The 12960-nt window shown below is 33.7% G+C and overlaps 1 protein-coding gene across 4 annotated transcripts in view; it reads left to right on the top strand.

Moving 5' to 3' along the window:
- The first annotated feature begins 108 nt into the window (after positions 1-108).
- row (zinc finger domain-containing protein relative of woc) overlaps positions 109-12960 on the top strand; it is a 147669-nt gene continuing 134817 nt past the window's right edge. For all 4 annotated transcript variants that reach the window (XM_080173626.1, XM_080173629.1, XM_080173628.1 and 1 more), the window contains exons 1-9: positions 109-663; positions 1510-1608; positions 5209-5291; positions 5690-5764; positions 5959-6030; positions 6374-6488; positions 10220-10380; positions 10647-10769; positions 11086-11179. In XM_080173626.1, the coding sequence (XP_080029752.1) occupies positions 532-663; positions 1510-1608; positions 5209-5291; positions 5690-5764; positions 5959-6030; positions 6374-6488; positions 10220-10380; positions 10647-10769; positions 11086-11179 (954 nt within the window). In that variant the 5' untranslated portion in view covers positions 109-531. The remainder of the gene's footprint in view (positions 664-1509; positions 1609-5208; positions 5292-5689; positions 5765-5958; positions 6031-6373; positions 6489-10219; positions 10381-10646; positions 10770-11085; positions 11180-12960) is intronic.

The following is a 12960-nucleotide window of genomic DNA, read 5'->3' as shown; positions in this document are numbered from 1 at the left end:
CTGGGTAGGTAATAGAAGATGTAATGATTCCCATACTCACATAATTTTTTTTATTTCCTCTTGGGACAAAGTCCCTAGAGGCTAGGGGCGAAACCGCTAGTTTGTTATAATCCATGATGTTTTGGTGCTTCGCTACTTATGGATGTTATCATCCTTGTTATAATGTTAGTCAGGAATCTACCTACATATTGAATTAAATAAAAAAAAACTCTATGAAACAAACTAACTCATTTATAAGACAATTTTATATTTGATTACATTTCCAAATATAACTTTCTATGTTATGCATTAACTAAAGAAGGAAATTTATCAAAAATTGTAATTCACTTGTACTTTGTATATCTAGCAGTTTGGCAGATTTGTTCATATTGAAAAATTTTAACATCTTATTATTATCTTCCAAACTGTTAATATCATTGTTATTACAAAATTCAGTCAAAATAATAGAATTTCAAATGTTTAAACTCACTCTTTTGTCATAAATTAGGATGTATATCATTGTCTTATCCCTTGAGATCCCTGTAATATAACATGAGGTTTGTTTCAGAACTAGACAAAATGTCGTCTGCCAACGTGCGGCAGAAACGGCAGTGCAGCCGAAATGAGTCGGGCGCAAGCGACAAAAGTAGCAATTCTGAGGCCAGCAACCCAACACCTGCTAAGGTTATTTTTTTGTTTATAATGGTAAAGTAAAACCAGTTAAAGTAACTTAGTACGCAGCGCATACACTCGTTGTCGAGGTGGTAATGAATTTGAATCTCGGGTTAACAATGCATTAAATCTTAAGACGTTAAAAGTGGTTCCTACTGCTGCTATGTAGGATACACAATCCATGACTTGATTGTCTGTTGGTGGGTTATTACTTTGCTTAACACCTTGGGTGTTTCGAAAGAAAAGGAGACACTATTTCCCTTAATTGTTATTGGTTGTTAGACCTGGCATCAAATTGTCATGGACTGCAGCCTCACCCTTTAAGGTAGTTGATAGGTAAGGCCTAAAGGGGCTAAAATAAGCACACATGAAAGAGAGAAGGGAAATGCATTATAGTATAGCGATACTAACGCATAGGAAGTTTTCTTGGTTTAGACGTTGTTCATTAATATTTTACTTCGTTTTTTATTTTTTACTAGGTAAAAATAAAAATCTTGGTCTGTGTAGTTGATTTGTACTTAACCAGAAACAAAACATTGTTGTTATAAGAATGAATTTGTATAAGGGAATGAATCATATAAATACATTGTGTAAAATAAGATTGGATAGGTAGGTAATGATAATATTATTTTATACTTTGACAAAGTACAATAATGTATTTATTGGCAAGGGAATATTTGATGCTTTTGCACAATGTTCCTGTTCTGCATTAATTACCCCCTCTCCAATTTTATTCTTTAAAGTTAAAATATTTAAAATTCCCTATGCCTTAATACTGAATAGTAATATTGATACTAAAAAATAATAATTTAATTTACAGAAAAATGTTTACCATCTTTTTTATCAATATTTTTGTAGGCGGCAAAGCCGGATATTGGATTATTCATGGATTGCGAGGATGATGAACTCAGCGAGGCCCAAAAACAATTCTATAAAGTCAAACAAAAAGCTTTTGATGTAAGTAATATTTTCTTTGTTATTAAATTCGAGTGGTTGGTAAAATCCAGTGATACAAGGACAGTAATTTTTGTGTGTTAATTTCTGTCTTGATTAGCTGCAGTTGAGAGCCTTTTCATTTAAAAAATTTATTTAGGTAGGTATAAAAGATTCAATAAAAAACTTAAGCAAAAAAAGAAGATTTTAATATCTTACTTTGTTATTGAAATGAGTTTCATAACCTGTAATATTTAACAAAAAGTATAATTAAAAAGTTAAATTGATTATGTTGCAGATTAGATTTATGTAATTAATCTTAGATTAGTTTATTATGAGATTGGGTAAATATAGTTAACAAAAGTTTATAATGTAAAACAGAAACAAGAATAGAAGGATTTAAAAATGACTTCAAATTGTCTAATTCGGTTCGGAATAATATTTTTGGTAACGGTGGTGGTGATTTGCGTCGTTTTTAATAGAAGATTTGCCTATTTGGGGTAAAATGAGATCCTTAAAAAGGTTTGACTTAATTATCCAGGGCGACCACTGCATACTATTTATACTATATGGGATGAATTTGGATACTATATCATACTATATGTCCAAAATTTACTATATCTATAATACAAAGTAGAACGATGTCTGTCTGTTTGTTTGTCTGTCTGTCTGTTTGTTTGTTTGTAGCGAAGGATCTCGCTAACCACTGAACCGATCGGGTTCTCCTTAACAGGGTAGATTCTCATATTTCCCTGGAAGGTTTATAACTATTTTGGGGGAGGGTACCACCACCCTCCCTAGAGAAATTAAATTTTTTTTAAATTTCTCAATTTTAGAAAGAGAGTTCAACGAAAAACAAACATCAAACGTAAATTTTTTTTACTTTTTCTTTTAAAATCTAAAATAAGAAATTGAATTACTAAATTCGACTCTCTCCTCCTCAAGTGCCCCTAGAGGCCTCTAGGGGCGTAGCCGCTAGTATACTATATAATATTACCTTTATTTGACCAAAATTTACTATATATATACTATATAATATTTTATTTATATAACAAACAAAAAGCGAATATTGTCAGTTTTGTGACATCGCCTCTTAAGGTGCGTTTTGTCTTATTTTTACAGATTTTCTCCTATTTCTAGCCCCTGCAGGGGGCTCTAGCCCTGCGGGGCAATCATTAACCCTTAACTTACCTAACCTAACCTTCAATAACCTATCAAAAGATACTGTGATACGACAAAAATGCATAAAGCTCTACAGTAAGAAAGAGATAAAGAAAATCCCTTAAAATATTTTATTGTTTGTGATTATGATCTAAAAATCTGTTATTTTTCATCATAGAATTAACTTAAGAGGGAGGGGGAAGTTTTGCCACTTTCACTTACTCCATGATTATTAGGCTAGGTATTATTGTGAGACCATAGTTATTTGGGATAAAGGTTTACTTTTGGGTAGTAGTTCACTTATATTGATTAATTTTTTGGATAGGTCTCCAGGTTCAGGTGCTGCAGGTAAAAAAATTTAAAATTTTTTTTAGAGAGTTAAAGATCAACTTATTAAACAAAATATGCACCTTTTTGGATTTTATTAACATATCTGAAGAAAAAATTAAAATAGGCCTCCAAGTTCTGGTCCTGCAGGCCTCCAGGTCCACTCTGGACAGGTCAAAAATCAAATTTCTTATTTTAGCAGTTAGAGGTCAACTTATAAAACAGAATATGTATCTTTTTGGATGTTATTAACAATTTTGAAGAAAAAATAAAAATCGACCTCCAAGTTCAGGTCCTGCAGGCCTCCAGGTCCACTCTGGACAGGTAAACAATCAAATTTCTTGTATAATGAGTTAGAGGTCAATTTATATAACAGAATATGCATTTATTTGGATAATATTAACATATCGGGCTCCAAGTTCAGGTTCACTCAGGACAGGTAAAAGATTCAAATTTCTTATTTGAAGAGTTAAGAGGTCAGAATATGCATCTATTTGGATGTTATTAACATATCTGAAGAACAAATTAAAATCAGCCATCAAGTTCAGGTCCTGTAGGCCTCCAGGTCTTCTCTGGGGTCTGGGGTCTACATGGAGGCCTGCAGCACCTGAACCTGGAGAGCAATTGTTTTTTTCTTCAGATATGTAAATAACGTCTAAAAAGATACTTATGGTGTTTTATAAACTAACCTCTAACTCTATAAATAGGAAGTTTTGATTTTTACCTGACTGGAGTCCACCTAGAGGCCTGCAGCACCTTAACCTGGAGGTCAATTGTTATTTTTTCTTTAAACACATAAATAGCATCTAAAAAACTAACCTCTAACTTAAAAAAAAAAAAATTATTTTATACCTGTCAAGAGTCCACCTGGAGGCCTGCAGCACCTAAACCTGGAGGCCAAATTTTTTTTCCTTAAAATATATAAATAACATTCATATATAAGCTCATTTTGTTTAACAAATATACCATTAACTGTTTAAATAAGAAGTTTGATTTTTACCTGTCCAGAGTGGACCTGGAGGCCTGCAGGACCAGAACTTGGAGGTCGATTTTAATTTTTTCTTCATTAGTGTTAATAACATCCAAAAAGATGCATATTTTGCTTTATAAGTTGACCTCTAACTCTTCAAATTAAAAAATTTATTTATAACCTGTCAAGAGTGGACCTGAAGGTCTTCAAGACCAGAACTTGGAGACCTATTTTAGTTTTTTCTTTAGATATGTTAATAAAATCCAAAAAAATGCATATTCTATTTAATAAGTTGATCTCTAACTCTTCAAACCAAATTTTTTTTTTTACTTGTCCAGAAACCATCTTTCAGCTAGCCTGCAGCACCTGAACCTAGAGACCTAACCAAAAATGGTTAAATATACGTGAAATATTACCCAAAAGTAAACTCTTATCTCAAATAACCAATAGTCTCACATTAAAACCTAGCCTAATAATCACAGAGTAAGCGAAAGTAGCAAAATCCCCCCCCCCCCCTTATATGTTAAATTGCTTTGATAACAGCTTTGCTTTAAGTTTTTATTGATGATGTAAATACTATGTATTACTAAATGATTCAAAGTCCGATACTATATCATACTATATGAGTTTTAAAAAATATACTATATGGATTAAAAAAATATACTATAAAAATACTATATTTTTTTGTTTTGGAGTGGTCGCCCTGATTATTTTTAAATCAAAAAGAGAAACACCCAAAATATAATTACTATGTTCTGCGAAGGATTTAAATGGACCCACCTCCCCATTTTTAATTTTTTTTCTAAATGTCATTGAATTAGATAAGTACTTTGACACAAATAGGAAAATACAGGGAAGTCCAAGGGGGAGTAAAAAGGTGATGAACCCTCCTCCCCTCCCACCTAAATTTTACTAAAAAATCCTCTGAAAATGTCAAAATGTCATGAAAATATGTTTTTGAATATATAATTGAATTTACACCTCCCCCTTATTTACTCCCAAAACCTTTTAAAATGTCCAAAAGTCTCCCCCCCCCCCCCCTCCAAGACTTTAATTACTCCACTTATGGAACTTTAATACCTTCCTAAAAATAGAAAGCTCAGACGTCCTTAAAAATGTCCCAATTTATTAGAACAATTTAACCAAGTATGCTTTAATTTGTTTAGAAAGTAATGAAAGAGTTAGAGGAGATTGCCAAGAAGGGAGCTACTCTTAAACCCAATGCTACCGATAACTCAGTCACCTTCAGGTAATTTTTTTTGCAGCGCAGCTTCTCTATCATGTGAATAGTTGGCTGACAGCATGAAACAAGTAGATCGTGTCGTTAGTTAACAAGATTGACAACATCATCCTTAAAAATGAAGCTTAGCATAACCGCTTTAGTTTTTGAGCATATTAAGTTGCTTTACTTTCTAAATAGTACCGAATTGTTACAGGAATCATCATGTTATGTTTGAAATAAACCAATCTGTTACGGACAGACCGACAACAAATATAGAAAACTTCGTTTCTAAAAAATACTTTAACGTTATTTTTTATCGTTTAACGATACTTTATTATTTGCAAACATGGAAGATAGATAGAATGAAGAAGTTTTCAAATCAAATTTCACTGCCCATAAACTTATCATTTACCTGTTATATTTAGGGTTCTTGATTCAACCTCTGTTGGTCCTTTGGTTCCAGTGACAACTCCCCAAGCAGCTGGAGCAATAAATACCAGGTACGGGTAGATTCAATTATAGGTGTTATCCTCTTTGATTTTTTTTTCAATTCTGAAAATTTTGGTACCTTCCTTATTCCTGAAGTACATTGATATACGAGTTTCTACCTATGCTTACTAATTTACCTGGTTTTAGAGGTAACAAATAATCATAACGTACTTTACAGGATTCTATTCATTGATTTTTTGTTCAGTGTTGCTAGTGGGGTTCCCACCATTTCCTGTCCACCTGGATACAGGCTTCTCTTGGATCCCAAAACTGGCAGGTATAAAATTATGTTTTGTGCTTTCATGTGCTGTTGAGCATTTAAAACCTCCAATCCCTTATTCTGAAATAAAGGGGAGTAGTTTTATGGGTTTTTTATTACTTGAGATAGGTTACGTAAGATTATATTAGGTACTGGGTAGCCCCGCAGGACATGGGCACCACAAAGGTTAGGCACAGGTATTTACATAACTACTCCCACCCCTTTATTTTCAAGGTATTCCAAAAATAAATGGCGGCAGATTTGCAAATATTAGGAAAAATAGGTTTAGATTTATCTATCTGTAATGATTATTATTGATGCTTAACCTTTCCACGCGATTATAACTTTAATTGTTTGTTAGGATTATTGGAAGTGTACCTGCAGCCAGCCTAGCCCCAGGAGGTGCTATGACCAATACAGTGTCCTCTGTAGTTACACCTGCCCAAATGGCCAGACCCGGTGCTGCCACTCAACAGGTTTGTTTATAAATAGTAGCGAATCTACACTATAATTGACTTTGTCCGTCCAGTCCTCTATGCTATGGGGGATTGTGAATTTCTCGGCTATTATGCAGGACAGACGGCTGATTTTTTTATGAAGATTCCCTATGCCAATAAGGATCCAGTTTATAGTTTACACGATCCGTCAGTCTGTTAGCTATGCCTAAAAATTAAAATAATATATAACTTTGTGTTAAAGCAATCATAGTTTTTCTAAATAAAGAAGTGGGCGTGGTTGTAACCAGACGTTAAACAGAGATTTTTAATCGACAAAAAGAGTTACAGCACTTGGATTATACACCACACCCTGCCTTAACCAAATAAAGGATAAACAAAAATTACCATGAAAACGGACAATGCAGCATTCAAATAGGACCTAGTGACAAGTAGAATCCATTGAGAATGAAATCCTAGCTGTTCCTTCTTGGCAGATATTTCAGTTTTAAGATTTAAGGTGAAAATCACTAAATTTGCCTAATATACAAGGCAAATCTACCTTTGATACAGGGAGATTAGATTAAATTTTTCTGTAAATTGCGCTTAGGAGGACACTTTTTAAATCAAATAATATCTTAGTCATGTAAAATCAATGAAGCAGTTGTGATATGACTCGAATCTGGTTAACTTATCTATGTGTCTTACTTGTTTTCTTAATAATCTTCAACATTAGAGCATATAATTCTTTACACAATGTGTATACACTTAGAATAGAGACATCTAGAGAACACCTCTGTCAATCAGCCAATAGGATAACACTGGAAGAACAATCTGGCTATGTTTTTGGTAGAGATGTGTACAGATTTTGACTCAAAACAGCAAAAAGGTTTTCATTTTGTTTGCATAATGAGTCAGCTATAAAAAGTTGCATATCTAAGGATAAAGCTTTGCTTGGTAAAATCATATCCTTTAAAAATGTATTTCCGCATATAAAGTAAAATATAGACAAAGGATATATAATAATATGTCAACTGTGAATATTGTATTATTGTTGTATTTCTTAGGATAGATAAATCAGATTATGGGTTCAGTTTGACCATCTAGATATATTATACTATTTGGTACAAACCCCTCTTCCTAATCCTTGCTTATAGGGAGGCTTAGGATTTGGCAATATGTTTACCTAGCTTGAAATCTTCAGTAAACTAAATGTAACAGACCAAAAGTTCTTAGCTTATATTCATCAACCTTAAGGAGTTAATCTTCAAAATCTCTGATTGGTACCAAACAGTTAGAACAGGGAAATAGATTTTTGGATGTCTGAAGAACTAAGATAAGAAGAATCTTTCTCCTCCATCAATAGTTATGATCATATTCCCACTCAGCACAAACCTTAGGTTCCACCAAGGCAGCAAGTTTTTATTAAGTATAAAGCTTTACAACAGCCTAAAGCAGAAGAGAAAATGAAAGAAGAAACAATAACTTGAAGGAAACCTTACCACAACAGAGTAGTAGACATACTTTAATTCATAGTGAGTAAAGGTACATTTGGTACAAATAGAATTAGACTTCCATTATATTAAACAAATTTAATTTAGAAAAGCTTCTAAAAGAAACAGATTGATTACAAATTATCACATAGCACTTTTATATTTTACTAGCGGCTACGCCCCTAGAGGCCTCTAGGGGCACTTGAGGAGGAGAGAGTCGAATTTAATAATTCAATTTCTTATTTTAGATTTTAAAAGAAAAAGTAAAAAAAAATTACGTTTGATGTTTGTTTTTCGTTGAACTCTCTTTCTAAAATTGAGAAATTTTAAAAAAATTTAATTTCTCTAGGGAGGGTGGTGGTACCCTCCCCCAAAATAGTTATAAACCTTTCCGGGACATATGAGAATCTACCCTGTTAAGGAGAACCCGATCGGTTCAGCGGTTAGCGAGATCCTTCGGTACAAACACACAAACACACAGACACACAAACATCCTGATACTTTATTATAAGGATAAATACTTCAAAACACAATATTAAATCAATGAAGCCTGGATTATAATACAGACAAGGAATGAAATAACCTGTATAATCTTATCTTAGACCAATAGATATAGTATATCTAGAAGGCCAAACTGGACCCATAATCTGTTAAACTAAACAAAAGGGGGGGGGGGGGGTTAATGCAACCATCTCGTAATCAGTGAGCAAATGGCACTTAGAATTCGAATTTCCATCTATAATTTTGCATGAGTAATCCTTGGTAGGTCTATTTTCCCTAAATCGAACAAAAAGTTGGAAAAGTAACGGCTAACGGCTGGCGGCTCAGCTATTTTGCCATTTTTTTGATATTTATATTGCAAATTAGTCTTGAAACCTCTCTCAACATAATACTCTTTTCTACTCCAAAACGCTATCAAACGGTTCTAGACGGTAGCTGTTGGTACTAGAAGTTTTAAAATTGGTTATTGCTATCATTTAACATGAATTAAACCAAAAATATGTTTTAAAAAGTCGATTCCTACGTAATTGATGATGGATTTACCCTGAAAATAGGCAAAAAACGGCTGAACGGCTGAGCCGCTAGCCGTCACTTTTCCAACTTTTTGTTCGATTTAGGGAAAATAGACCTACCAAGGATTACTCATGCAAAAGTTCAGATCGAAATTCGAATTCTAAGTGTCATTTGCTCACTGATTACGAGATGGTTGCATTAAACCCCCCCCCCCCCCCCTCTTATAACATACAAACACCAGGTTTCTTTTGTTATGTACAATCAAATCATATAATACAGCAACGAAATATTTCCACAAAATAATTTATAGAAAGCTAACTTTATCCAAAGAAATTCAACTATTCATAGTTGACATTCTTTATATGTTTTATCATATGTTTCAAACTATATAAGATAATACATTTTTAGAAGATATGTTTTACCCAAGCAAAGCTTTGTCCTATGAAATGCAACTATTTATAGGTGACTCATTATGCAAACAGAGTAAATACATTTTGCCCTTTTGAGCCAAAATCTATACACATTTCTACCAATAACATAGCCAGATTGTTCTTCCAGCATTATCCTATTGGCTGATTGACAGAGGTGTTCTCTAGATGTCTCTATTCTAAGTGTATACACATTGTCTAAAGAATTATAAAGATTATTAAGAAAACAAGTAAGACACATAGACAAGTTAACCAGATTCGAGTCAAATCACAACTGCTTCATTGATTTTACATGACTAAGATATTATTTGATGAACACCGTAATAGTGTCTGACTGATTATGACGTAACAACAAAAATTAGCCAATGAGAGGCCACTATAAATTTTACCATTGGTCAATAACGGCCTCTCATTGGCTAATTTTTTTTTGTTACGTCATATTCAGTCAGACACTATTACTGTGTTCTTATTTGATTTAAAAAGTGATCTCATTAGCGATTTACAGAAAAAAAAGTATCTAATCTCCCTGTATTAAAGGTAGATTTGGCTTGTATATTAGGCAAATTTAGTGATTTTCACCTTAAATTTTAAAAATGAAATATCTGCCAAGAAGGAACAGCTAGGATTTCATTCTCAATGGATTCTACTTGGCACTAGGTCCTATTTGAACGCTGCATTGTCCGTTTTCATGGTAATTTTTGTTTATCCTTTATTTGGTTAAGGCAGGGTGTGACACAGAAACTGCTTTAATGTACAATGTGCAACAGATGACATTGTACCTTATTATTTCAATTTAAGAGTTTGGCAAATAAAGGTAGAATTTGAATTTGATTATTAGGCTCGTGGAATGGTGCGCGGCAAAACTGTACCAATAGCACGTGGAGCAATGCGCGGAGGGCCAGGCGGAGTGCGGGGCGGAACTGTAGTCGCAGGCAGAGGGCGCGGAATTGTCCAGCTCAGAGGAGGCAGAGCTGCTACACCCAGAGGAGGCGCAGCTGGGTGAGTATATAACTTATCTTGCTGCACAGGAAGGGAGGGAACTTTGGATTTTAAATAACACTGGTACCCAAAGTTTTAGTAGCAAAGTTATTTGATTTATTGATTGAATAGCCTCCGTCACCACGTTATCTTATTCGCTGGCTATTCGTTGGATACTTTTATTAGATTTACAAGGAGTAAGATATAAATATTATATATTTATGAAGAACATACAAAAAAGTTCTTATTTATTTCTGCTTTTGAATTTTAGCATATATATTTTTTAGTGGCGCACGTCCAATAGCCCCAGCAGGAGCGAAGCAGGGCACCCCACCACCCGCCGGCAAGGGACCCATGGTGGTGGACCTAACCGACCCCACGATGGAGCCTGTCGGTGCCCCGCCCGTCAGGTAAGGTCATTTAGAAAAATATATTGAGGTCTTTAGGGACACTTTGAGTAAGGGGAAATCGACCCTCCATTTATGATATTTATTTTTAAAAGAAAAAGTAAACAAACATATTTTATTAGTCTTATTTTTTAAGGGAGTTTTATGTTTGTAGTGAAGGTTTACCTAAAATAGTTATAAACCTTCCATGGACCAATAAATAGCTTCACTGTCAAGGAGAACCATTTTGGTCCAGCGATTTGGTTAAGAGTGACATCTAGCTACAGACAAACTGATACAGACAGACATCTTGTTACTTTTATAAAGGATTAAATTTTAGATTGAGGAAAACTTTCCCCGCCCTGACTGTGCAGGCCAGAGCTCAAAGGGTTGTCCCCCAGGCCTCTGCTAAACGTTCACAGCTAGATGCCAAGGTAAGAATAGTTATTGCTTTCACACATGGTGCCTGTTCAAGTGCACTGAGAGACATCCCCCCATTTTTTTGTAGGTATTAATTAAAATAAGATTGAGGGGGGGGGGGTGGAGAGAATAGTTTTCCCCTAATCCTAACCCCCTGCGGAGGCCCTAACCTTGCCTTGCTACCCAGTATTAAATGGTCAGTAAAATAGCCTATAACCATTAACCATCCCAGAACTTTTCTTTATTGAAAAATTATATTGGTTCAGTAGTAATTTATATCTGAAGCTACAGACAAAAAATCGTTGTACTTTGTATAATAGGGATATATTATCATAGATTTAATTAGGTACAAATTATCGAAGTTTGAAAACTATAAAATGTTGCAAATTTGAAAAGAAATTTTGTTTTTCTTATTAGTCCTGTCTGATACAACAAAATTAAGATTTAGTTCAAAAACGTTTACAACTTTCAATCTTTTTTTCTGCCTAGATTCTTAGAAGGATAATTAGAATTGGGTTTTTATTAAAACAAGGTTGACAACATTCATACATGCGAAGCTCTAAAATCTAATGGTAGAAAAAACGAACATGAACATTTGAATAGTGTCAAAACTTAATAAGCAGAATATTGATTAGAGGTCATAATTTTATTGCATATAAACATTTTGCAAAATTACTGGATTCGGTTTAGAGGACATACTGAAATATTTAGGTTTTGATTCGATATGTTTCGCCTTAACTATTGTACCTAGTTGTTCTTGGAATCATTGTGACAAAAATCAGATTCAGATAATTTATATTCACAATCACAGACACACACACATATCATGTAGACATGTACTTTTATATATTGATTATAATACATTCCTAAATGAAAAATATGATAAATGTAAAAGATATTTTGGTCTGAAATGGTGAGATTTCACCATTACAGGAAATTAGGCTAAATCCCATATTTTAAGTGGAGTAATAGTCAAGTACCCAAAATAAGATAATGTGGTTATAACATTTTGGGTACCAGTGTAAGGACCCATGGGGAAGAGGACATTGGGTGGTTTGTGTCACTATTCCCCATAGTTTTATATTAACGTTTTCTTATTCGTTGGCTTAACAACTTTGAGGACTTTATTGAATTTTTATCGGTTGGTTCATTAAGTTAAGTGTACAAACGTTTAAACCACTAATTGTAATCTACTGAAGTGGTAATTTAGTTTATCATCATTGGGAATGCACAAAAATTTATTGCCCATTGCGCGTCTTATCCCTTTATATCCCTGGTAAGGTCTTATGTTCCCTCTCACTCTGGTGCTATTGCTCCATTGGCAAAATAGTAAAATGTACCGGAAATTATACTCAGTCTGAATAATGTTAAATTCTAAATGTAATGTATAACTGTGGTTTTAAGTAGCCAAGCAACTTAAATGGATTTTTATGATTAAAAATATTAAGTTTTGGTACTACATGGTACTTCAAAAAAAGGTTTTGAAAAAATTTGTATGCAATTTTTGAAGATGAGTGTTTGGCTGTACTCCTCTCTGTTTTATATATGGTTTTTCAAAATGCGCTATATTGTAATTTTGTCATCCTTGTTAAAATCGAAATTCCTATTTCAATTTTGGAAGTAAGTGACAAAGCTTTCATTTTTTGACAATACTCGGAACATGATTGGAATTTGATAAATTGTCACAATTTTACGTAGCACAGCTACTGTACAACTAGGTTTATCTCATTATCTCATCCAAACATTAATTCAATTGTGGACACTCTATTCCTTTAGTTCTTCACATACCCATACA

The sequence above is a fragment of the Acartia tonsa genome, chromosome 10, assembly GCF_053477335.1.
Source record: "Acartia tonsa isolate MP-2025a chromosome 10, ASM5347733v1, whole genome shotgun sequence".
NCBI classification, from domain to species: Eukaryota; Metazoa; Arthropoda; class Copepoda; order Calanoida; family Acartiidae; genus Acartia; species Acartia tonsa.
The sequence above is the reverse complement of the archived record's forward strand: the minus strand, read 5'-3'. Positions and strand labels throughout refer to the sequence as shown.